This window comes from Salvelinus fontinalis, chromosome 18, assembly GCF_029448725.1.
Source record: "Salvelinus fontinalis isolate EN_2023a chromosome 18, ASM2944872v1, whole genome shotgun sequence".
Taxonomy (NCBI): Eukaryota; Metazoa; Chordata; class Actinopteri; order Salmoniformes; family Salmonidae; genus Salvelinus; species Salvelinus fontinalis.
In genome coordinates this window covers 45,635,635-45,662,805 of record NC_074682.1, presented here as the reverse complement: position 1 = coordinate 45,662,805, position 27,171 = coordinate 45,635,635, and the positions used below count along the sequence as shown (strand labels likewise).

The 27,171-nt window shown below is 42.6% G+C and overlaps 2 protein-coding genes across 3 annotated transcripts; one reads left to right on the top strand and one right to left on the bottom strand.

The window, feature by feature from the left end:
* Window positions 1-5,482: 5,482 nt before the first annotated feature.
* LOC129815627 (homeobox protein AKR-like) lies at window positions 5,483-13,381 on the top strand. 2 transcript variants are annotated; one of them, XM_055869608.1, is made up of 3 exons: window positions 5,483-6,475; window positions 8,305-8,555; window positions 9,684-13,381. In XM_055869608.1, the coding sequence occupies exons 1-3, from the start codon at window positions 6,457-6,459 to the stop codon at window positions 10,779-10,781; spliced, it is 1,368 nt and encodes a 455-aa protein (XP_055725583.1). In that variant the 5' UTR covers window positions 5,483-6,456; the 3' UTR covers window positions 10,782-13,381. The 2 variants fall into 2 exon arrangements, with proteins under 2 accessions (XP_055725583.1, XP_055725584.1); XM_055869609.1 differs by lacking the exon at window positions 5,483-6,475 and adding an exon at window positions 6,486-7,204.
* Window positions 13,382-16,025: 2,644 nt separating this feature from the next.
* Window positions 16,026-22,342, bottom strand: LOC129815628 (myosin regulatory light polypeptide 9). The gene is made up of 4 exons (XM_055869610.1): window positions 22,254-22,342; window positions 19,552-19,753; window positions 17,380-17,541; window positions 16,026-17,089 (listed from the first exon to the last, which is right to left on the bottom strand). Exons 2-4 carry the CDS (start codon window positions 19,733-19,735, stop codon window positions 16,914-16,916), a joined length of 522 nt encoding a protein of 173 aa, XP_055725585.1. The 5' UTR covers window positions 19,736-19,753; window positions 22,254-22,342; the 3' UTR covers window positions 16,026-16,913.
* Between the last annotated feature and the right edge of the window lie 4,829 nt (window positions 22,343-27,171).

Here is a 27,171-nt window from a genome sequence, read left to right as displayed (position 1 = left end):
ATTTCTGTATTACCTTCTTGGTCGTATGAGAAAACGCATGCAGTTTTCATGGCTAGAACATACACATGGCTAGGGCATACACATGGATAGGGCATACAGTAGTGGCTAGGGCATACAGTAGTGGCTAGGGCATACACATGGCTAGGGCATACACATGGCTAGGGCATACAGTAGTGGCGAGGGCAAACAGTAGTGGCTAGGACAAACACATGGCTAGGGCATACACATGGCTAGGGCATACACATGGCTAGGACATACAGTAGTGGCTAGGACATACACATGTCTAGGACATACAGTAGTGGCTAGGGCATACAGTAGTGGCTAGGGCAAACAGTAGTGGCTAGGACATACACATGGCTAGCGCATACAGTAGTGGCTAGGACATACAGTAGTGGCTAGGGCATACAGTAGTGGCTAGGGCAAACAGTAGTGGCTAGGACATACACATGGCTAGGGCATACAGTAGTGGCTAGGACATACACATGGCTAGGGCATACAGTAGTGGCTAGGACATACAGTAGTGGCTAGGGCATACACATGGCTAGGGCATACAGTAGTGGCTAGGGCATACAGTAGTGGCTAGGGCATACAGTAGTGGCTAGGACATACAGTAGTGGCTAGGACATACACATGGCTAGGACATACAGTAGTGGCTAGGACATACACATGGCTAGGGCATACACATGGCTAGGGCATACAGTAGTGGCTAGGACATACACATGGCTAGGGCATACAGTAGTGGCTAGGACATACACATGGCTAGGACATACAGTAGCTGCTAGGACATACACATGGCTAGGACATACAGTAGTGGCTAGGACATACACATGGCTAGGACATACAGTAGTGGCTAGGACATACACATGGCTAGGACATACAGTAGTGGCTAGGTTATACACATGGCTAGGACATACAGTAGTGGCTAGGACATACACATGGCTAGGGAATACAGTAGTGGCTAGGACATACACATGGCTAGGGCATACAGTAGTGGCTAGGACATACAGTAGTGGCTAGGGCATACAGTAGTGGCTAGGACATACACATGGCTAGGACATACAGTAGTGGCTAGGATATACAGTAGTGGCTAGGACATACACATGGCTAGGGCATACAGTAGTGGCTAGGACATACACATGGCTAGGGCATACAGTAGTGGCTAGGGCATACAGTAGTGGCTAGGACATACAGTAGTGGCTAGGGCATACAGTAGTGGCTAGGACATACACATGGCTGGGACATACAGTAGTGGCTAGGGCATAAAGTAGTGGCTAGGACATACACATGGCTAGGACATACAGTAGTGGCTAGGACATACACATGGCTAGGACATACAGTAGTGGCTAGGGCATACAGTAGTGGCTAGGACATACACATGGCTAGGACATACAGTAGTGGCTAGGGCATACAGTAGTGGCTATGACATACACATGGCTAGGACATACAGTAGTGGCTAGGGCATAAAGTAGTGGCTAGGACATACACATGGCTAGGGCATACGGTAGTGATAGGGAGGGAACTCTCCACCTACGTTTGTACTGTGTAGGTCAAAGTCAACTTCATTAAACAGGTTGTTTGCTCCTCGTCAGGCCTTAGAACAGCACTTAGTTGAGTTATTTACGCGATAATCCCTGGGTTCTCATGCCTTATTGCTTCACCAATTTACTCTGGTTCATCTGAGCATAATTTGTTTTCTTTACATTTCTTCTCCTTTTCCCCCCACATTTGTTGTGCTGCATCAAATGGCCAGCAAATGAACACTACCTTTCCCTGCTAATCAATTAGTGGTTCTTATGTTACAATGGCTCCGTCGTTTGGAAGTTGGTGCTTGCAACACGAGGGTCTCTGCATGGGACACATACTATGTGTTCACTTGAATAAAAAGGACATTCACTTTTACTCAACCATATGTCGGGTTGCTTGTTACCTAGTTGCTCCATGTCTCTTTAAAAATTGTTGTTGTATTTTCCCAACCCACCTCCACAGTGAGCTTGAGGCTTTGCATTGGAAAGGCCTGGCTGTATTGGCCATCATCCACTACCTCCTGGGAAGAGATCTCTCTTGATTGCAGGCTATTGTTTGCTGTTGTGTGTTTGCCTGAGCTGCTGATGGCTCCTTTACTCTGCTTAGTAAAATGTGGGGTGTCAATGGCTCTGGTCACTCCCTGGTTGAGGCATCTGAATGCTCCTCCATTTGAGCATGGCTCCAATCGTTAGCGCCTCCAGGCTTTGTGTGACAGTGGTTTGTCGTTGGTATGATCGTTTACCAAGGAGGGGGTTTGTGTGACTGCGTCTGTTAAATTGTGTTCTTGATTTGCTGTTGTGACCAATGAAGTTAGTACTGGCTATTTGTTTTTCCATTGCTAGTTCTGGAACAGTCCTAACTATTTTCTGATGTTCTTGTAGTCCAACGACATGTACTAGGATTTGGACACAATCTGTTATAACATATAACATGCTCTTTTTTAACAATATATAGGATTCCCGCTAGATTGCAAAGAGATGATTTACATTGAATGGAGATTATAGAAAATATTGTAATTTCCATACAGGATTTACCCCAGTGTTTTACCCAAAAGGCTCAGACCTTTCTGTTTCCATCTACGTTGGCCAGCACCCGTGTCTCACTGAGTTATGGCTCCAGCGGACCTGCTCTCACTTGAGGCCAAAGCCAGGCCACTGGTACTTCTCAGCTGTCATTTACATAACAATGGCTAACTGTGAACTTTAACACCTTCTCACAAAGCAACTGTTTTGATTATGCAGAGGCTGTTGATTCTGCTCTTCACATGTCCTCAATGTCAGCCCTAGCTATGGAAACAATTTCCCTAGTATAACATAAGGGTGCATACACTAGTGTAACACTGATGTTCCAGTCGAAAAGCAGACTGTATCCATATTGATAGCATTGGATGTCCCCATCACTAACCTGGGGAATTCAGGGATCCTGAGTGGCGCAGTGGTCTAAGGCACTGCATCGCAGTGCTAGAGGTGTCACTACAGACCTCGGTTTGATCCCGGGCTGTATCACTGCCGGCCATGAACGGGAGTCCCATAGGGTGGCGCATAATTAGCCCAGTGTTGTCCAAGTTAGGGGAGGGTTTGGCCGGGGTAGGCCATCATTGTAAATAAGAATTTGTTCTTAACTGACTTGCCTAGTTAAATAAACAAAAATATATAAAAAGTTGGTGGTCCCCTTCTGGCCCTCAAAAAACCCTCTCACACATTGATAAAGGGCAGTTGGAAGTACTGTTCCCAGGTGGTCTCCCATTGAAGCTCTAACCAGGCCCAATCCTGCTTAGCTTCAGACGAAAGAGATCGGTCGACCCTACCAGCTGTATTTTGATTTGAGTCTGTGCCTGACTGGAATTTAAATAATTCAATATGCATATGGGGAGAGTGAGAGAGAGAGAGAGAGAGAGGTATGTCAAGGACAGAAAGCTATTACACGGTGACAGAGAGATAGTCCGCTGCTGCTCTAATCTGCAAAGACATGAATACGTAAATTACAGAAACTATCTGTCACTGAGAGACTATGGGAAGCAAAGGGGCTTGTCTCATACATTTAACAAGGCCCTGGTCCAATACACAAACCAGAGGGCCACACCTAGGCCTATTTCATCAAGGTCCTGACTCTCTGTGAAAGATCATATCCTGTGGCACACTGTTGAAGTGTTTTAAACCATAGTGACATGCATACAGTACCCCTTCATTTTGTTGTTGTATGCTATTGTTTTGGAGATATATGCCTAGCCTAAGAGCATTGGATTGGTTAATTTATTCACCTACTGTCGCATTTGCTTAAAATTACAAGGTTATTTATTCACTTTCCTAGTTTCCAGGTGAAGTGGCTGTGGAATTTATAAAGGGCAGTTGGAAGTACTCTAAAACCAACAACAACAACAATTTCATCATGGTGTCTTTGGTGTGGATTACACGATGTGTGTACTGTATATTGACTTAATGTGTTCTATGAAATTGCATTTGGCCATGTTGTTTCTATGCGTTAAGTATTCACTTGATATTCCTATGCGTTACAGGCCTACCAAACAATACATTTGTAGCAAACCTGACAAGGAAGAGATGTTTTAGACTGTCTTATAATTCATAGCTCTTGTATAATTCATAGCTCTTATATTTTCAAGACTTACAAAATGTGTAATGTGTGGCCATGGTCTGGGTCCTCTTTAGTGTTGCTGTTCCCCTTTCACACCCGAACTCCCTATACTTCAGCAGGGTTTTTTCTCAGTTTATTTTTAGGAGTTTTCACTGCGCCTGTTTTGACCCAACTCACCTCTGCTGTTAGTAAGTGTGAAATATTAGGGGAGGAAAGAATATTTTTTGGATGTGTTCACTATGGAATTCTGACTGCAGAAAAATGTCCTGTACATTTTTTCACAATTTCGAACTTCTAGAGGACATGACTGTGGTGGTGGACACTTGCCATACTCGCTTGGACAATACAGCAAACTAATAGCAAACTAATTTCTGTGAGACTGAAGTCCCTTTGAACTGATTTACAATACATTACTCTCAACGCTAGGCTTTAACAAGACTTTTGAGGGGTTGTTAGGTCACAGCATGCCGGAAAGGGAAGCACAAGGTAAGGGTACCTGTCAAACCCACTCCCCTGGTTCAAAGGCCTACAAAGCAAAAAGAATCCCCCTCCTGAATTTTCTGTGCACTTTGGTTTGTACCCTTGGCCTACAAGGGTTGGGAGTGTAGAAGAACCAACACTCTTAGCAGAAGAGATATGTAGCAAAACACATTTTTACTTTAACAAACAATAATGACATTTTTTATGAAACAAGCATATATTTTATTGACTAGGATTTGTTCAATATTGATAATGCTTTACAAATTAGACTGTGTATGTCAGGGTTTCGGTTTAGTATAAAGGGTTGATATAAAATGTGAATGAGTGGTTGTTTTGTTCATAAAATTAGATTTACTATGATTCTAGTATTTATATCTACTCTGGTAACATTAAAGCATATTGTGGAATACTAAATTAAGTAAAATTGGTATATGTTAAGATGAACATTTTATGATAAAGCAATTCCATAGCCTGGTCCCAGATCTGTTCGTGCTGTGTCTTGGCTTGCCAACTACTATGGTCATTGTCATGCAGCACAAACAGATCTGAGACCAGCTAGTAATTCCCCATGTGCTAATCAATTTATTTAATTTTTTATTTAACCGTTATTTAACAAATCAAGTCAAATCACATTCTGTTGTAAATAAGAATGAAATCTGAATGCAGAGAACCACTCCATCTTTTACAATGCTGTAGATTAATTTATACAATTACAATGATCTCATTTGTTAAAATATGTACTGTAAAATACTATGAAGAGATAATATCATTCAATAAAATGCACACAATACTTTCTCAAAACGTTCACAATGGTTATTTTGTTAATCCTCTATCGGGTTGATGGTGTCAGAGATGATTTTATTATAGTGAGTAATGGGATTATTATAATCTACACAAGGCTATACAGGTTTGTCTATAATCTAATCTAGACAATCTAGAGATTGTAGTCCGTCTAGTGCGTCATTTGATTAGTCTTCCACACCAGTGACTGTTTACAGTCTTGTCACATTGTATTATCACATAATGCAAATTCCTACCTACGTGCGAGACAAAAACTAAAATACTAAAATAATAATGCCTGACATGTAGATAATTTGCAGTGGCAACAGTATTTTGCTGCATATGAAAGAGGATGGGAGCAAGGTGAGAAAGCCTCGACTTTCTCCAGCACTTGTTGGGAAGATTCTGCTGTTCTATTGACTAGAATTTTTACTATTTTATTACTGCATCCATTAGTGGCCGTGGCCCACTGTTGCTGTTAAGATTTTTGATCCCGTTTATGTAACAAGAAAACATGATCGTTTCGGTTACATAATAAACGCATATTCCGAGTACATAAGGAAATCCCCTTGGTTTAGTGGCCACTATAATATGTTGGCAAAAAAAGAGGTCGTCTGTGTTAATTTCAATAATGTCGGAAACAAAACAACATTATTCAATAAAATGTTGTACTGGATTTTGAATTAAATGCTTCGCCGTGTCAGTCACTCAGGAATGATGACACGGCATGTCTACTGGAAAGAAAGAGCCGTGATTGGATCGCGCAGATACAGGAGGCGGGATCATTCCATCTTCTACTGTCAGATTGGTATAGAGTTGGCTTTGCTTCTGCAGGTAAAAGGAACTGAGCGACAAATTATGAAACATTTGTTCTAGCTAGACATAGAAACGCGATAGAAAAACAGCACGCTTATGTCGCAAGAAAAAAAGATTTGAAGCCTTGAAAAGCAAAGTAAAAGCGTGCAACACCTTTAGCGCTTGGAAACAAAATCTCGCTTTGTCAACATTTAGCCGGGGCACGCACGCATTTTACAGGGAACTTCGACAGCTGCGTGTTTTCGAGCAAGCCATCAACAAAGAATGAAACCCCTAAAACGAGGTAGGCAGAAATTAGCCGTGTTATTTTATTTCCAGGTCTTAATTGTTGCCCTGGCCGCGTCTGACGGTTTGCCTGGTGTGCTCGCCTGTTGGCGTTAAATGGAATGCAGTTTTTTTGTTGCGAGCAAATGCAGCGTGTGTTTGTTTGAATTTGGAGGGACAGCTAACCAGCTAGTTTTCTTTGGAAGCAAGCATGGTGTCCATCTGGCGGAGCGACAGAACAGTCCTACATGCGCTATGGCGTGCGTTCAAAGGGTTCTTTGTACGTTTGCTACGTGACGATGGGAAGATGGCTAGCAAACTTAGTCAATGTTTTCTTTGCTCATTTTTCGAGCTCTAACAGGATTTTCTTATTTTCGTTTTTTTTTTTTGCATTTGGGAATTGATAGCTTTCAGCTAGATATTTTGATTTCATTGGAACAATGTTAGATAACTGCACGAGACGAGATTGAATGGAACAAAACAGAATGCCAATCACTGACGCGAACTTCATTGTTTGCTTTGTAGCCTGCTAGCCTTACTAGCTAGCTAGTTAACTAGCTAAGTTACGTTGGCTGCAATGCCTTTTTCGCCTTGAGGATTTTAGTGGATTTAGCAACTTGATTTCTGCTCACGCCTTTTGAAGTTTAACGCATTGAGTAATTTAGAAAATATCATATTAGCTCTAAGATAAGAACGGCCTTTGCTTTGTAGACAGTTGAGGTTTGATAAGAGGAGCAGCGTGTGACATGTAAGTTAACTGACTTCAAGCTAACCTCAAAACTAGTTAGCTCAAATTAACCACGTTTTATGACCCACCTGGAGTGCATTCTTTAGCTACTAGCTAAGATACAGGTCATTACCAGCTGTGTAACGGGATCGCTAGTAACTTTAGCTGCTACTTTCAAGCTGTTCAATGGACAAAATATTGACAGCACAACTCAAACCACTGACATGCCAGTGTTTTAGACAGTATAAAAATAACTAGTTTACCAATTTTAAGTCGTTGGCATATTTAGTTCGCTATAATCAATTATCAGTTTTGCCCTTTCATGCACCTAAAACATTTTTAAAAGATTATAGCCGCAACGTACTGTAAACAATTGGAAGCACATTCAATTTGGGCATACAAACAAGTGAGAAGTGTCTCCAGGACCCTGAATTCCCCTGGCAAGAGGTGAAAATGGTCCCTTGCACGGTCTGTAGATCGCCCGCCGCTGGAGATCGTGATATGCACACAATCTCCTTTGTAAGGACAGGCTGCCCCCGGGGGTCAGATTTCAACCAGGGAAATACATTTACTGCATTCTATACCCTGGGAGAAAGCATGCTCCATTTTGAGTTGCCACCCGCAACATATTGTAATTTGGGGAATGAATATATTGTTCTGAATGTATTATTTCAATTAATGGCACTTATTGTGGCCCTTATTGTACATCAGTGAAAGAATCCTTCAAATAAAAAATATGCACTTACTGTAGCAGTTTTGGACAGATGCATACAGCAATGGGTGCCTCCATCCGACAACACTACACTTCAGAGTTAAGCTTACACACAGGTGTTCAGAGCATACTAGATGGCTAATTGGCACAGGTCACCACTTGTCTTCCATCTGTTTTCCGTAAACAAGCGTCTCAATTTAACCCTTCATCAAACCTATTTCTTTAAAGGTTGGTGAATGTACAATAACAAACAGGCCTACACAGTAAGTAGATGCGTAACATGGCAATCTGATTTGGAGGGAACACAATACATTCCATAACAAATGAGTGAATGTCCAACCCTGTGAACAGTGTCCACCATACAAACACTAGCACTGCCAAACTGACCCCCCTTCCTCCCCGTCCTCAGCTCTGGAAGAGGAGCAGATACAGGAGCTGTCGTCAGCCATGTCTGACAGCGACCCCTTTGAGGATGACGGCTTTCCCCTTGACCTGTCAGGAGGCGGCGTGGGCTCGGGCAAGCGGCGTCGCCGCGGCAACCTGCCCAAGGAGGCGGTGATTGTGCTGCGGACCTGGCTGTACGAGCACCGCTACAACGCCTACCCTTCAGAGCAGGAGAAACTCAGCCTGTCAGATCAGACCAGCCTCTCCGTGCTACAGGTGAGTGGACCGGCTTAACATTGTCAAAGTAAAATGAATGAAGGGAAGCCTGCACGTGGTAAAATGTCCAAGTTCCTGTAGGGTTATACTATGTGGTTACTATTAATCATTGTGGTAAGTTCTGATTATGCTGTGGGGAAGATCTCACACTGACCCTAACAAGGCTGGATAGATTTAAGTTCACACTATTTGAACTGTTATACATTTTTATACATTTTGGGTTCGGTTTCAGCATGCTCCCCTGACAAGTGTAGTGTTGACATGAATGATTTACAATGTCCTCCAGTTGAATGGTTCCAGCTATGCTGATTAGCTCCTGATGCAGTGTAAACAGTTGATCACAGCACACATTTGGGGGTAGACCTACTCGCCTTGTCGAAGATAGTTGTTTATCAGATATTGTGTTCTCTATTGGCCTCGTGTGCGGGGCGATAAACGCCGCAGCACCGATAGGCCTACTTCAGGCCGTTGCTAAGTGTTCTATAAACCGCAATCCATCCCATGGTATTTACTTCGTACTTATCATCGTACTTCAGCCCTTGAGTGTTTCACAACAGTGTAGAAAATGTCCCATGACTGATGTACTACTGTACAGATTAATTTGACACCGTTACAGCAGCCCTTGTAGGCCAACCATGTGATGTTTCCTCTTCCCTCCAATACACACACTCTCACACCCCAGGAGTTGGTGACTTGAGCAGAGCAAGAGGCTAGAGCAAAGTGGAGCAGACAGCCGGGCTGCAGTGTTGTGCCCCTAGCTGGCTGTGCACCTCTCTGTGGCAAATTTTTCACCCGAGACTTCTTTAATGCCAACAGTCTGAGCTCCCTCATCTCACTCTGTGTGAACCAGGCCTAAAGTCGAGGGAGACTGAGAATATATGGGCGGAAGTCTATTCCCAAACTGGCCTCGGCCCAGTTTTAACATTTTATACGCGTCAGTTGAGTTAATTATAGGGTCTTCTAGTTGACTTGGCACACTAAACAAAAAAAATACTTTCTAAGTGACTTGAGATTTATATCTGTAGTTTGGCTTTTGACGGAAGCCTAGTTGGGCCCTTGAGATGCACCCAGTTTGTTTTCCCAGTCATGCAGGCATTGTTATTAAAGTAACTTCCTCCACTTTTCCAGATATGCAACTGGTTCATCAACGCCCGTCGCCGCCTCCTCCCTGACCTACTCCGCAAGGATGGCAAAGACCCCACCCATTTCACCATCTCCAGGCGGGCAGGAAAAAGTGAGGGACGCTCATCCACCGGTGGTGGAGGTAGCTCCCCTGAAAGCCCCACCTCCTCGGTCCCCTCACCAGCCCTGCCCCCACTCCGGCCCACGGTCATCCGGCCAGCCCCCACGCTGGACCTCAGCCTCCTGGGCAACACAGCCACGGCCATTCTGACGGGTGCCGGCTACCCAGGCCAAGAGGGCTGCTGCGTCCAGGCCCTGATGCAGCTGGACATGCACGTTCTCCTGGGGGAGGCCGAGGAGAAGGGCTCTACGGTTATCAGCGCCAATCCCACTGGCGGGCTATTCAACACGCCACCCCCCACCCCTCCGGAACTGTGCCCCGGCCAGGACTTCAGTGACCTGAGACTGCTGGTGGACGCAGCTCTCCAGAGGGCCGCTGAGCATGAGAGTCAGACGAAGGCCACTACAGAGGCCACGGTCTGCAGCAGTGCTATGGGTCCAACCCTTCCACCAGAGCCGAGCCAAGCTGCACTGAACTCGCCCAGAGAGCAGAGTCCCACAGAAAAGGTTGTGGTGTCCCCAGTTTCAGTCCCAAGCCCCGTCACGGTCTCTTCAGCACCTAAACTCACCCCAGCCTTTGCCTTCATTCCTGCTCCAAGTCTGCCTCCTCGCCCTGCCCAAATTCCAGTCCTAGTGCCAGTTTCAACCCCTGTCCCAACCTTCATCCCTGCACCAACCAAACCCCCTGTGCCAGCCCTAAGCCCTGTTCAAACCTTCACCCCTGCACTAACTTTATCCCCTGTCCCAATCTCATCCCCAACTTTAGCCCTAGTCCAAGCACCTCTGCCAGCCCTCACCCCATTCCTAGGCCTTTCTTCCTCCAGCAGCAGCAGTGTCCAGAGGGCTCAGTCGGTGGCCAGTGTGTGGAGCATGGTTCACAGCGATGTTCCAGTCCGACAGCCTGGTCCCGTGGCACAGACTCCCATAGCCACAGTGTGGGGGGCGCAGCACACCCTGCATGCTGTCAGCGAGACAGTCAACTAGAGCCACGGCCACACCCTGGTCTGTATGTGGGGGCGCACCAAACTGTGTATATATCTGAGAACATATTCCTTTCATCAACCCACTGATCCTGTATGTCTGTGCTCTGCAGTTTGAATATGACAGAACTGTCATATACATCAGACACTGGGATGGAAAAACAAGTGTTTTAAAGAGTGCTTTTTTAAAGCATTTTTTTTATCAGGACTTTAACAAAATATTTTATCCAATAGAGCCTGTTGCTGGGCAGAAGCTGTCAACTTGTCAACATTCCAGAGTATAGGTCAAATGTGACAACAAAGTTCTATTATGTAGTTTTGAACTCTACTATCTCAACCATTTCCAAACGAGGGCAAGGAGGACATTTCCTTTTTTTTTTTTGTCTTGAAGCCAGCACCAGCAGATCTAGCCTCATCAGTAGCAGTACCGGACTTGGTTGAATGTATAAAGCGGGACTCGATGACTTTAAACCCTGGCTGCCTAGCTTGTCAATCATTCTCACCAAGGCTAAACAAGGGCGGACTTGGGGCTGAGACAACCGTGTTTGTTTGTTTCAAGCGCTAGTGTCGTGCTCCTCCAGTACTGTTTATGCACTTTAGATTTTCATTTTTTAGTCCGGCCTTCACAATCTGGAGCATTCCAACGCCCCCTTCCCCCTCACAATGCCGGGAGACAGGCGCAAGGGAAATTGATTGTACTGCAGTGTGCCTGACTGCACAGCTCCAATGTCCTTCTCTCTCCTTGCCTTAAAGCTACTGTAAACGTGTGGCCACCAGGGATTCTATATTTAAGACACACACATATGAACACTACCATTTTGTTATATATTTTAAAAAATATTCATTTAAACCCATTTCCAAAATAGTATCTCAGCAGGTAAGCAGTATTTGTGTGTGTGTGTGTGTATATGAAAAAAGAGGAATGTTTTTTTGTATTGCTCTTATCTTTATGTATTGTGTATGATTTCCTGGGATGTGTTTTTAATGTGGATGTGAAGGAGGTGGCATTCGTGTGTGTGTGTGTGAACGTAAGGTAACATTGGTCATGTAACAGAACTCAATTTTTGTGGTCGACGCTGAAGGCTTAGTCAGGTGACGCCGTCAGGCTAGTGCCCTAGTATGCCGTAGTTGATGGCTGAAGACTGTTACAAACATTTTCAAGCTTTTGGGTCATCCTGTTTGGAGAGGGTTTGACCCAAGTAGCAAATCATTGGAGCCTTAAGATTTGGTCCTTGTATTTCAAACCAAAATGTCTTAATTGAAATACTCTTAGTTGTTCCCTTGGATGACAAAGTCTGGTCAGTGTTGTATTGAAGTCATTGATCAATGTTGAGGTTATTGAGAAGCAAACTGTCTGGAAAATTTGACTCCTTTCCTCTCTGTATTTTCCCTCTGTGTTAGTGGACTATATCCTCTCCTCAGTGTTACTCATTCTTATACGGTTGTAGTTTCCATGAAACGGTCTTAGTTCATATACCACATTTTATGGCCAAATCCTAACTTTAGACGCAGCACAAACATTAGTGAGACCCTAGGTGAACACACTGTGCTGCTGCAAAGTCTTATATTCTGTCAGGTCAAACTTTTCTCTATTCTTTTCAACTCTTAAGCTTTGAAAATACCATGGTTATCTTCCAGCTAGAAAGAAGCATGAGAAGAGCTGATATGGAGTTTTGTTATTATTAGCCTGGGTTTGTGACACGCACTGATCCCATTCTCTCCGTCATGTCTCCCAGATAGGTAGGCTACCCCTCGATTTCTTTCATACGGATGGATGGCGGCACTGTTTCCTGATTTGTCATTGGGAAAGGTAGATCGTACAGGTACTCCAATAACGGAGATGTGCTGAAGATTTTAAGGCTCGCACACGCCGCACCCAATGTGGATCTAGCATTCTGCCTGTCATTCAGCACGCTGTCTTTTAGGGACCTGCTGTATATTGACTGCCAACATTTTAATGCGTTTCTACGTGTAAAATCGGTGCGCACTCGTTGGCAAATTATACTCACAGGTGCTAAGTATTCTCGGCCAGCAAACACTATTGGTGCGTCTGAGCCCTTACCACCTCCTTAAACAGTTTGGGTGAAGGAAGGGTTCCGGGGTCATAGTGATTTGTAAGAAATAATGGTGTGAAATAGATATACAGTACAATTAAGCGGGTATGTGGTTTATTCATTACTACACGCCACTGACCACATGTTGCAATACTGGAAACGGCTGGATACTGGACATTATTTAGAAAGATATATATATATATATCAGATTTTGGATGCAGAATGAAACTTGGGTCGTAGATGCCAATGTGAAAATGCATGTAAATTCATCAAGGTCAGGTGTTTTTCTTTTGGCATGAGTTGTAGCTGAAATGGCAATGTGTAGCTTCTCAATATGACCAATTTCATCCTAAAGATGTTTTTCCATTTCACTGTATGAATCATGGCTGATGTATTGAAAGTATAACTGGCTATCGTGCCTTAAACCCGGGATTGAGGGAACATACCCCTTCTACATAGAAACTTTTGAATAGTCTGTGCAATATATGCCTTAAACTTTAAATGTGTTTTGTACAAGCATTTCAGAGAATAAAACTTTTTTTTTTTTTCATTTGCTGATCCTTGTGCTGTTTGTTTCTATTTATATAACTGAACTATCACATTACCATGTCCTTTTGTCAATTTTGTCTCGAAGCACAACAATTAATGACAAAGAATTTACATGAGCAAGATATTGTACCATGGATGCCCTCCCCCAGTTTTATCCAAGACAACAATTTTCATCTAAGTTGAGTCCAAAGGTCTACTGAACCTTTTTGATGGTCACCTTCCTGCCATCCAGGACCTCTATACCAGTCTTAGACTGTTCTCTGCTACCGTATGGCAAGCTGTCCCGGAGCACCATGTCTGGGACCAAAAGGCTCCTGAACAGCTTCTACCTCCCAAGCCATAAGACTTGGAACAGTTAATCTGGATTCTGAGTGGAGCAGTGGTCTAAGGCACTGCATCTCAATGCTAGAAGCGTCACTACAGACACTGTGGTTCGAATCTGGGCTGTATCACAACCGACCGTGATTGGGAGTCCCATAGGGCGGCGCACAATTGGCCCAGCGTCGTCTGTGTTTGGCCGGAGTAGGTCGTAATTGTAAATAAGAATTTGTTCTTAACTGACTTGGATAGTAAAATAAAATATCAAATGACTACCTGCACTATTTGCATAGACCCCCCCCCCTTTATTTTTTTGCACTTACACTAGCAAAGGCTTGATGTACACTCACTGGACTCTAACCACACAATACCTGGATAAACACTAATTAATTTATATTGATGCCAAACACAGAGTGCAGTTGGTCAGTATTCAGACCCCTTCACTTTCTCCGTATGTTACAGCTGTAATAAAAAATTGATTCGCTTGAGGGGAAAAAAATCTACACACGACACCCCATAACAAAGAAAAATGTTTTTTTTAAACAAATGTTTGCTAGTTTATAAGAAATTATTACTTAAGTATTCAGACCCTTTACTCAGTACTTTGAAGCAGCGATTACAGCCTCGAGTCTACTTGGGTGTAGTTAGGGTCGTTGTCCAGTTGGAAGGTGAACCTTTGCCCCAGTCTCAGGTCCTGAGCTCTCTGGAGCAGGTTTTCATCAAGGATCTCTCAGTACTTTGCTCCGTTCATCTTTCCCTAGATTCTGACTTGTCTCCCAGTCCCTGCTGCTGAAAAACATCCCCACAGCATGATGCTTCACCGTAGGGATGGTAATGGCCAGGTGATGAGCGGTGCCGGTGTCCTCCAGATGTAACGCTTGGCATTTAAGCCATCTTGGTTTCATCATTCCAGAGAATCTTGTTTCTCATGGTCAGTCCTTTAGATGCCTTTTGGAAAACTCCAAGTGGGCTGCCATGTGCCTTTTATTGAATAGTAGAGGCCTGATTGGTGAAGTGCTGCAGAGATGGTTGTCCTGGAAGGTTCTCCCATCTCCACAGAGGAACTTTGGAGCTCTGTCGGAGTGACCATCGGGTTCTTGGTCTCCTCTCTGACCAAAGCTCTTCACCGATTGCTCAGTTTGGACAGGCAGCCAGCTCTAGAAAGAGTCTTGGTGGTTCCAAACTTAAATTTAAGAATGATGGAGGCCACTGTGTTCTTGGGTATCTTCAATGCTGCAGAAATGTTTTGGTACCCTTCCCCAGATCTGTGCCTCGACACAATCTTGTCTCGGAGCTTTACGGACAATTCCTTCGACCTCGGCTTGGTTTTTGCTCTGACATACACTGTTAACTGTGGGACCTCATGTCCAATCAATTTAATTTACCACAGGCAGACTCCAAGTTGTAGAAACATCTCAAGGATGATCAATGGAAACCCGATGCACCTGTGCTCATTTGAGTGTCATAGCAAAGGGGCTGAACAGTTATGCAAATAAGGTAGTTATCTTTTATTTTACATTGGCAAAAATATCACCCCTTTTTCACTTTGTCATTTTGTGTAGATTGCTGAGGATTTTTTATTTAATTAATTTAGAATAAGGCTAATGTAACAAAATGTGAAAAAAGTCAAGGGGTCTGAATACTTCCGAATGCACTGTACATTCATATTCCTTCACCTGCTGCTGCTACTCTAGGTTTATCTATGCAGTCACTACCCCTAGCTACATTTTACCTCAACCAACCCATAACCCTGCACATTGACTTGGTACCAGTGCCCCTTGTATATAGCCTTGTTATTTAGTTTATATTTTTCCTTTATTATATTTAGGTTTTTTTGTTGATGCATGAGGTGAAACATTAATGACCTTTAAAGCTGAGATCTGCATTAGGAGAAATGTCGCCACTGGCCGCCCCAGGCACATTTTTGTTTTTGCATCCTGCATCGTTATAAAAAAAAATCTGTACACAAGACTGTTCTCTCACGTGCAATGATGTCCGAGGGGGGGGGGAATTGTTCACTGTTTGAAGTGACATATTTTTGTAATATCGCAAACGGGTGTGGCAGTTTCACCACTACTGATTTCAGCTAAGACCCATTAACTCTTGAAATACTGCCTAGTCTATATCTGGTGCTAGTGCTTTAACCTGGACCACTTCTTTTGATCATACATTTTTATGTCACATGCTTCTTAAATGACAGGTTGTAAACTAACAATGAAATGCTTCCTTGCGTGTCCTTATCCTACAATGCAGAGTTAAAGACATATAGAAATTAAGTATTCTTCTCAAAGTGGTGTGAAGTTTCACAACTGCAATTTAAGAGAATATCAATCAGTATATATTTTATTTTCTCAGATAGAATATTATAAGGTTTTGAATGCTGTACTGAATGCAGCAGGACATTGAAATGACTCATCTGGAATAAAGGGACACAGTGGAATATGTCACTTCAGGGTCCTTCGTTAGTCCTGTACAGGCATGATACATTTCCTTAAACAATAATTCAACCCAAACACAACCAAGCCCAACCTCTTCCTTCTGTTCTCTCTTATGAAAGAGCAATGAGTAAGAAACAATTTCAAAAGGCTGACTTTCTTCACGACATCATCCCTCGCTTTCTTGTACAGGTCTGACCCTTCATGTTGAGTGTTTTATCTTGAATGAGGTTGTGGTGCATCAATGCAGGCAGAGTTAGAATAGACCTGACCAGATGACAAGATATGACTAGCACTGGGAAACATGTCCAACGAAAGAAGGGTGGAATGATAAGCATTTAAGCAATGAAGGTACCATACAACCCGTCAAAAACATTACATTAATAGAATAGAAGAGAGTCCAATACAATGTGGTTTTCCAACACAGCTCCTGGATAGAAGGTGCAGTTTCTTACAGAGGCGGTGCTGGTGTGAGAGGCAAGAAGAGGTACTTGGCTGGTATCTAGTGCTGAATGCTTTTTTTTTTTGGGGGGGGGGGTGTTTATTGCATCTCAAGAGTCTAATATTGCTTCCTTTCACCTTTCCTGGAATGGATTAGAGTAAAGCAATATTCAGATCACTGGGAATTTCAGAAAGGATACAGAGGAAGCCACTACAGACTTATTGAGATGCACTTAGCTGAGATACACTCCTCTTCAATGGATAATCACCATTGACTATAAAAGAGAAGTCCATTCCATCTAAAAAGCACTGTGTGCGGGCCGCAAAGCAGTTCTCTCCCTACATGTCATCCTTGTCCTTAGCACCGTGTTTGAGGATGCGGGTGAACTCTGCGTAGTTGAAGTTGCCCTTCTTGTCGATGGGAGCCTCACGGAACAGCTCGTCCACTTCCTCATCAGTGAAGCGGTCACCCATTGTGGTCAATAACTCTCGCAGGTGGTCCTCGTGGATCACTCCTACAAACGGGAGAGTGAGGCGGGTCATTGTCTGGCTCTTTCTCAATTATCTTTCCTCGATTCTTCTCATCCGCTCTCCTTCTCTAAACATTGGAGAAGAAGGTCCAAGTGGGGGGACCTTGAACCTTCTCCAATACGGTTGAGAAGGAGGTAAGAAGAGAGGCTGAGAAGAATCGAGGATAAGATGTCTGTTTTTTTTCCTTTTAAGTGTTTGACATTACTGTGAAGGTGGATGCTAGTGGTTGACATTGGAGAGTGTTTGTGAGTGTGCGTGCACTTGTGTGTCTCACCAGAGCCCTCCTCGTCGAAGCAGGCAAAGGCGTTGCGGATGACGTCCTCGGGGTCGGTGCCGTTGAGACGCTCTCCGAACATAGTGAGAAACATGGTGAAGTTGATGGGCCCCGGCGCCTCCGCCATCATCCCCTCCAGGTACTCATCTGACGGGTTCTTACCTGGGGACCACAACAGAACACTCACACCATAGTCAACATTAAGTGGTAAAATATGAATTCTGTTCAAAGGTAGACATTGAGTAAAGATATATATTATGGTTCAATCCCCATGGGGACATACAGTGAGGGAAAAAAGTATTTGATCCCCTGCTGATTTTGTACGTTTGCCCACTGACAAAGAAATGATCAGTCTATAATTTTAATGGTAGGTTTATTTGAACAGTGAGAGACAGAATAACAACAAAAAAATCCAGAAAAACGCATGTCAAAAATGTTATAAATTGATTTGCATTTTAATGAGGGAAATAAGTATTTGACCCCCTCTCAATCAGAACGATTTCTGGCTCCCAGGTGTCTTTTATACAGGTAACAAACTGAGATTAGGAGCACACTCTTAAAGGGAGTGCTCCTAATCTCAGCTTGTTAGCTGTATAAAAGACACCTGTCCACAGAAGCAATCAATCAATCAGATTCCAAACTCTTCACCATGGCCAAGACCAAAGAGCTCTCCAAGGATGTCAGGGACAAGATTGTAGACCTACACAAGGCTGGAATGGGCTACAAGACCATCGCCAAGCAGCTTGGTGAGAAGGGGACAACAGTTGGTGCGATTATTTGCAAATGGAAGAAACACAAATAACTGTCAATCTCCCTCGGCCTGGGGCTCCATGCAAGATCTCACCCCGTGGAGTTGCTATGATCATGAGAACGGTGATGAATCAGTCCAGAACTACACGGGAGGATCTTGTCAATAATCTGGGAGGATCTTGTCAATGATCTCAAGGCAGCTGGAACCATAGTCACCAAGAAAACAATTGGTAACACTACCCCGTGAAGGACTGAAATCCTGCAGCGCCCGCAAGGTCCCCCTGCTCAAGAAAGCACATATACATGCCTGTCTGAAGTTTGCCAATGAACATCTGAATGATTCAGAGGACAACTGGGTGAACGTGTTGTGGTCAGATGAGACCGAAATGGAGCTCTTTGGCATCAACTCAACGTGTTTGGAGGAGGAGGAATGCTGCCTATGACCTCAAGAACACCATCCCCACCATCAAACATTTAGGTGGAAACATTATGCTTTGGGGGTGTTTTTCTGCTAAGGGGACGGGACAACTTCACCGCATCAAAGGGACGATGGACGAGGCCATGTACTGTCAAATCTTGGGTGAGAACCTCCTTCCCTCAGCCAGGGCATTGAAAATGGGTTGTGGATGGGTATTCCAGCTTGACAATGACCCAAAACACACGGTCAAGGCAAGAAAGGAGTGGCTCAAGAAGAAGCACATTAAGGTCCTGGAGTGGCCTAGCCAGTCTCCAAACCTTAATCCCATAGAAAGTCTTTGGAGGGAGCTGAAGGTTCGAGTTGCCAAACGTCAGCCTCGAAACCTTAATGACTTGGAGAAGATCTGCAAAGAGGAGTGGGACAAAATCCCTCCTGAGATGTGTGCAAACCTGGTGGCCAACTACAAGAAACGTCTGACCTCTGTGATTGCCAACAAGGGTTTTGCCACCAGGTACTAAGTCATGTTTTGCAGAGGGGTCAAATACTTATTTCCCTCATTAAAATGCAAATCAATTTATAACATTTTTGACATGCGTTTTTCTGGATTTTTCTGTTGTTATTCTGTCTCTCACTGTTCAAATAAACCTACCATTAAAATTATAGACTGATCATTTCTTTGTCAGTGGGCAAACGTATAAAATCAGCAGGGGATCAAATACTTTTTTCCCTCACTGTACTTGTTAAATGAATGTCGTTTCGACGTCTGTTGAACCAACGTTAAATTTACTCATGTGCCCGGTTGGACGTTTATTACCTGTCTGCATGCTTATTGTTAGCTCTCTATTTGACAGTACTGGTATTTAGCTGGGAAACGTTCCGTTGCTATACATCTATAAGGTTGTTTTTGGGGAGGATGTTTCAGTCTAGAATTGGTGAGTATACGCTGGTTAGGTCTTGTATATAGAATATAGTCAACCCACTAACAACAGGTTCCTATGTCTTACCCAGTGAGGCCAGCATGTCATGAAGATCCTCCTTGTCGATGAAGCCGTCTCGGTTCTGGTCGATCATGTTGAAGGCCTCCTTGAACTCCTGGATCTGAGACTGGTCGAACATGGCGAACACGTTGGACGTGGCCCTCTGGGGGCGCTTCTTGGTGGTCTTCCCCTTTGCACGTTTGCTGGACATGATGGTGGTTGGATGGGCCTAAGGCGTGTAAAATAGGACATGGATGGTTACGGTTGGATGAAAGATACGACTCCCCAAAGTAGGCTGTTGTATTGAGGAAGAGGATGGTTCTCATCTCTCCCACGGGAAATGTCCCCACCAAAAAAGATTGAATAAAGAAAAATGCTCTTAATTTATCATGGCACAAGATATGCAAAAGCAAAATATGTAAAATATGCAAAAGCCGGACAGTGCTGATTTAGTTAGGCCTACATGTCAACCCTCATCAGCGTGATTGCGATATGCATTGAATATGATCATACATGAGCAACAATTGTACATAAATTGTCTAGGTAAGGCTAGGGACTTCACTTGGTGCCAGAAAATTGGTTATTACTTAGTCTCAATTATTCAATTTTCAGTCTCTGCATTGGTGCCAGATGCCATCGAACTCCAAATTACACTTTCTCTCCGCACTAAAGATTCAGGTGGTGCCACTGCTAACTGTCATCTGCAGTGAACAGTGTGAAGATGTCACAAGATGGCACCTGGTATCCTGGAGAACGGGCCAAACTTATACCCGTCACTCAGTGTGCGTCATTGACGATGTGTGCACAGGCGGTGATAGTGCTGCTGGGTGGTGGCACATCAGAATACAGACTGAGCGAGAGCCAATACCATACAGGAAGTAACATGTCATTAAGGTTGAGTCATTTAGAGGTATAATGAGTTCATTGACTGCCAGACTATGACATAATGCATTGAGAGCCACTGAAGCATGTTATTCATATCAATGATTCGCTTAGACTCAGGGAAGCTCTCCACACAAAATCTCTTCCTCATGTTGGATGACTGACAGAGAAACAAAATATACTCTCTCTCCACTGGCATGTGGTACAGGAGATATAAACACTGGTAACCAAGATATAAAGCAGGCTACCTTATCATTTAGCAAGCCTTATTTGAGCATAGATGGGAACGACGTGTGTATTTGCATGAGTGTGATAGAGGTAGATCACAAAATCATGGCCGTGTTCAGCAGGCACAAAATTGGAGAACGTTTTTAAACGTCAAAGCGTTCTCATTGGGGCAATGTCAGTTGGTACCAAAATGTTTTCTACTATTTCATCCCTACTGAATAAGACCCAGTTGTCCAGTGATATAACCTAGTCAAATGTTAGGCAAACGACAAGTCTCTCTCACTCAGTGTGTCTCCGCTTGCTATTGGAGGTAACAGAGATGTAAGGGAGTTTTCACTGGCGAACTGCTTGCTCATTGTCCAGCTTCATTTCAAAGGATGAAGGAATTTTAAGATTAGGATTTGGGCCTGGGGCAAATGTTTCTTCTCAGAAGTTCTCAGTCCTTCTCTTTTCCATGTGTTTATAACAAATCACCATGACTAGGGAGCTGTTCAAAAATGAGAATGTTAGAAGGGAATTTCTCAGGGTTGAGTTGCATGATTTCCTGTAATATTTCACATTCTTGTAGAGAGATGACTAGATCCCTATGTCATTGTAAGCACACCTTGCACAACCATTTAAAACGTATCAATTAGACTTGTTCAAACCCTCATCTCATTCTAACTAACTAGATCTTTAGTCTGAAGCCACCTTGGAAATCTGTTTCCCCCAACTTCACTCTAGAATTATTTTCTAGGCCCTTATTACTTCACTGCTTCTGCAACCAATTGAATTCCTCAGGTTTCTCGACTGGCTGACTCACCGATTAGGTTTAGAAAACATTTCAAGATCATCATTGGTTTGTTATTCTCTTGGATGTACTGTGTGTTTATCAGTGTACCAACCACACCTCATCTCTGCGGTCAGGGCCCCACTGACCAGACACACACACTCACAGTTATGTCAATCACTGTCTTGACCTAACCACCTAACGACATCACGGACACCACTACTACTTCTGAGGGGTCAGCACTGGGGAAGTTCCTAAATGTGACATACTTCAACAGACCAAACCAATCTCTCGTTGTCTAAAAACAGATAAACATAAGGCTCTAGATTAGAAGTGAGGCTCTAGAGCCCTCAAACTCAACTCTGGACCTTGAAGGCAGTTCCATTGCGTTTTTTCATTGTTCCCCTCTAATCATGGACTGATTCAGGCCTGGGACACCAGGTGTGTGCAATTAATTATTAGGTAGAACAGAAAACCAGCAGGCTCCTGACCTCGTAGAGTAAGAGTTGAATACCCCTGTTCTAGAGTTTAGAAAGTTCTATACAGGTCACAGAGTGGTGACAACTGGTCAAATCTTAATTCCACAACACAGTTGTTTGGGCTACAGAGCACCACCGTAATGAGAAGCTACACCAGATGACCCTAGACCTGTGACTGGTCGCTTTAGACATGCAAGAAGAACTCAGAAACCCTATCCAGCCCTCACCTTTAATGCCGCTTTTACCAATGTTGACAGTTTCCCATACAATTCTGACTAATGCTTTAAAAGTGCCATATCTGATACCAACATAAAATCCCTATAAGATAAACATTAAGGAAAATTTAAAAAAAATATATATATACATCTCACCTTGGCTTCAGGTGAATTGTAGTTGTTTTAGGGAGTTCTCTAAGGCCTTCTGTCTGGGTCTCAGTGCTTAGTTGGAAGGGAAGCAGGCAGCCCCACTGAAAAGTTTGTTTAAAGAAAGTCTTCAACCGGCCCATCCCACTCCTCCATTGGCCAATCGCCTTGCCCGGCTGTCCCAAACAGAGCCAGCCCTGCTCAGGCATTTACCCATACAAGGGAAAAGAATGTGCAGGCCTGCAGCTCCCCACTGCCACAGCGGAGCCAAGGTTGGCAATGGGAATGTGGCTGAAATGACAGGAACTCTGATAAGCTGCCTTATTTAGAGAAAAAGCTAAAGGGCCGCTGTGCGGACGAGCTGTCTATGGTTTCTGGTTTTACATCTGGGAGGGAGGGAGAAGATGATAGGAGCCGTGTTCTCTGGTGTTCTGAAGCTCCCAGTTGTTTGAAAAGCTGCCTGGGGGACTCCTTAATAAGGCAGTTTGTCTGGCCAAGCTACTGTCTGGATCTCTAGGGAACACCTTTTATCATGTCATTGCTGTACAGTAGCATCAGTTCTTCTGTGGTACTGTTCTCTGCCATATTGAGAAAAACTGTTGTGCTGTTCCAATGAAATTACACATTTATATTGTGTTATTGTTCTTGCAAATACCTACCAAGAAACAAAATATCTGGTCATTTGAGTTGCACAGATGCACTTTTTGTAACTACACAGTAGTTGTGTTAACATAATTTGGTCAATGTCCTTTACTTTTCACCTTTTAACACCTGATTTACTTAACAAATGGCAAATCTAATAGGTGGTCTAGGTCGGGGGGGGGGGGGGGCTTCCTCTTTATTCTCCATCCTCCTCTATTGTTCCTCAACCAAGGGGGAAGGCTGATGACTTCACATTTGACCATTAGACCAACTCCTTGAATGCCCTACTCCTTGGAAGTTTGCAGTTGTCTAAAAAACACTATTTTGCTTTAGTGTGTGTACTTTACTGTACTAATACTTGGGATATTGCTTTTCAACAGGAGAAGTAAAAAAATGGCTGGAGGACATCTTTAAGAGAAGTATAAAATAGTGTATTATGGATGTAAATTTAAAGTTTATGAAGGGTTTGTCAATGACTTTTCAGGTTATCTCTTTCAGTGGACCTATGCAAATGATGTGTTTATGGAAATTGTGTTTTTTATCAATATAGATTTGCAATAAGAGTTTTGCTTTGACCACATTTTACATTTGCAGAATAACTGGTAGTTCATATGTACAAATAAATAATGTATGTGTGTATTGAGCTTGCAAGTAAGCATTTCACTGTACTGTTCACACCTGCTGTATCCTGTGCAGGTGACAAATACACATTTGATTTGTTTACATGCAATGGGTATAAATGTCTGCCTGGAATGATGCTCCTATGAAACTCCTATGCTTTGCTTTATATTGCCTATGCTACTACTGTGTGCAGAGTATACTGGAGTCCATTGCATACCCTGGCCTGTAAACAAGAAAAGGATGCCGTCTGGTGGCCAGAGAAAGTTAGAGTTTTTTTAAATAATCTACAATAATAATGATCGTTTTCTGATTCTAACACAGACTACTGTTTCCCAAACTCTGTCCTCGGGACGCCAACGTTTTGGTTTTTACCCAAACACTACACAGCTGATTCAAATGATCAAAGCTTGATGATTACTTGATTATTTGAATCAGCTGTGTAGTGCTAGGGCAACAACCAAAGCGTGCACCCGACCCAGTTGGGGAAACCCTGACATAAACAATACAGTACTATAATTGTGACGTCAACGAATTGTGTGACAATTCTGATCTGTTATATAATTTTTCATCTTATTAATTAATCGATCCCATCATTCATAAATTATATTTTCTGCCAAATAAAATACAATTGTATTGGCATACACATATCTGCAGATGCTATCGCAGGTGCAGCGACATGTTTGTGTTTGTAGCTCCAACAGTGCAGTAATAATACCTTGCAATACAAAACAATAAACACATAATCCAAAAATGTTAATAGAAAGAATTAAGAAATATCAGATTGAGCAATGTCAGAGTCCATAATATAAACAGTATCAGTCAAAAGTTGACACGCCTACCATTCCAGGGTTTTTCTTTATTTTTATTCGTTTCTACATTGTAGAATAATAGTGAAGACAGCAAAACTATGAAATAACACATGGAGTTATGTTGTAACCAAAAATGTGTCAAACAAATAAAAAATATTTTACATTTGAGATTCTTCAAAGTATCCACCCTTTGCCTTGATGACAGCTTTGCACCATCCAGCTATCATATGTTCTCATGTTCTGAGCAAGGATCTTAAACGTTAGCCTTTTTACATGGCACATATTGTACTTTTCCTTTTTTCTCCAACACTGTGTTTTTGCATTATTAAACATTCAATCAAAATTGTAATCAGTAACGTAACTTTTGGATTACCCAAACTCAGTAACGTAATCTGATTACATTCCATTTATTTTAGGTGACTTTCCCCTTAAGAGGCATTAGAAGAAGACAAATGCATGTTACCAATTGAACGACATCTATTGCAGGATAAATCAATGTTAAAGTTTACATAGCTGGCTATATATGGATGATACATTTTACTTTATGGGTTGGTTATGTAGGCTTCTTCTAACCCGTCGCTTTCTACTACATATAATAATATGATTAAAGTATATCTTTACATTAAAAACCAAAGTCTAACAGAATTCCAGTCATTCCAATAAATGTGATGCCCCTTGATCTGCTATCTTCAAGTATAGATTAGCCAAATTGTTTTACCTGAGCATGACCCCAAAACTAAGGACATATTAACCAGCCCTACTGTTGTTTATGATTTTGTTGTCATGGAGGACTGATTGATTCCAGTTGAAAAATGCTGCACTCGTGGAATGGCATGCTTTGAGCACTACTGAAAAGGGCTATTTGCATGTGAAAAATGAATGCCATATGCTGCATTTGCTATAGACCTATTGTTTACCTTTTTGTTGGTGACACTTGATAATATGCAGCTGTTTTAAAGGGCAAATCCACAGATAAAACAATAACAAAACAGTTGCCCTGCCTCTTTTGGTAAAAAGCTGAGGGATGGGCCTGGAGAAATGTGACCACTCTCAGATTAATAGACAGAGGTATGGATGCAAGGACTGACCATCGATGATATATATTTTTGTTTTGTTTTAACCATGTTATGAGGCTATTCAGTGTTTGTTTACATTCACAATGTTTACAAACATTGGAATAAAACAAGCTTATATTTTTGGTTCTCATGAGTGTGACAGTTGAACTAAGCTCATTAAACATTTAAGTTATATTCTTCAAGAATCAATGAAGACATATATTTATATTACCGTTCAAAAGTTTGGGTTCACTTAGAAATGTCCTTGTTTCCATGAAAACATACATGAAATGAGTTTCAAAATGAATAGAAAATAGTGACAAGGTTATAAATAATGATTTTTAATAGAATTAATAATTGTGTCCTTCAAACTTTGTTTTCATCAAAGAATCCTCCATTTACAGCAATTACAGCCTTGCAGACCTTTGGCATTCTAGTTGTCAATTTGTTGAAGTAATCTGAAGAGATTTGACTCCATGCTTCCTGAAGCACCTCCCACAAGTTGGATTGGCTTGATGGGCACTTCTTATGTACCATACGATCAAGCTGCTCCCACAACAGCTCAATAGGGTTGAGATCCTGTGACAGTGCTGGCCACTCCATTATAGACAGAATACCAGCTGACTGCTTCTTCCCTAAATAGTTCTTGCATAGTTTGGAGCTGTGCTTTGGGTCATTGTCCTGTTGTAGGAGGAAATTGGTTCCAATTAAACGCCGTCCACAGGGTATGGCATTGCAAAATGGAGTGATACCCTTCCTCTTCAAGATCCCTTTGACCCTGTACAAATCTCCCACTTTACCACCACCAATGCACCCCCAGACCATGCTTGACAAATGGCGTCAAGCACTCCTCCAGCATCTTTACATTTTTTCTGCGTCTCACAAATGTTGTTCTTTGTGATCCGAACACCTCAAACTTAGATTCGTCTGTCCTTAACACTTTTTTCCACAATCTTCTTCTGTCCAGTGTCTGTGTTCTTTTGCCCATTTTAATCATTTATTTTTAATTGGCCAGTCTCAGATATGGCTTTTAATTTGCAACTTTGCCTAGAAGGCCAGCATCCCGGATTCGCCTTTTCACTGTTGACGTTGAGACTGGTGTTTTGCGGGTACTATTTAATGAACTTGACAGTTGAGGACTTGTGAGGCGTCTGTTTCTCAAACTAGACACTCTAATGTACTTGTCCTCTTGCTCAGTTGTGCACCGGGGCCTCCCACTCCTCTTTCTATTCTGGTTAGAGACAGTTTGCGCTGTTCTGTGAAGGGAGTAGTACACAGCGTTGTACGAGATCTTCCGTTTCTTGGCATTTTTTTGTTGCATGGAATAGCCTTTGTTTCTCAGAACAAGAATAGACTGATGAGTTTCAGAAGAAAGTTATTTGTTTCTGTCAATTTTGAGCATGTAATCGAACCCACAAATGCTGATGCTCCAGATACTCAACTAGTCCAAAGGCCAGTTTTATTGCTTCTTTAATTAGGACAACAGTTTTCAGCTGTGCTAACATAATTGCAAAAGGGTTTTCTAATGATCAATTAGCCTTTTAAAATGATAAACTTGGATGAGCTAACACAACGTGCCATTGGAACACATGAGTGATGGTTGCTGATAATGGGCCTCTGTATGCCTATGTAGATATTCCATAAATAAATCTGCCATTTCCAGCTACAATAGTAATTTACAACATTAATATCTACACTGTAATTCTGATCAATTTGATGTTATTGTAATGGACAAAAAAAATGATTTTCTTTCAAAAACAAGAACATTTCTAAGTGACCCCAAACTTTTGAATAGTAGGG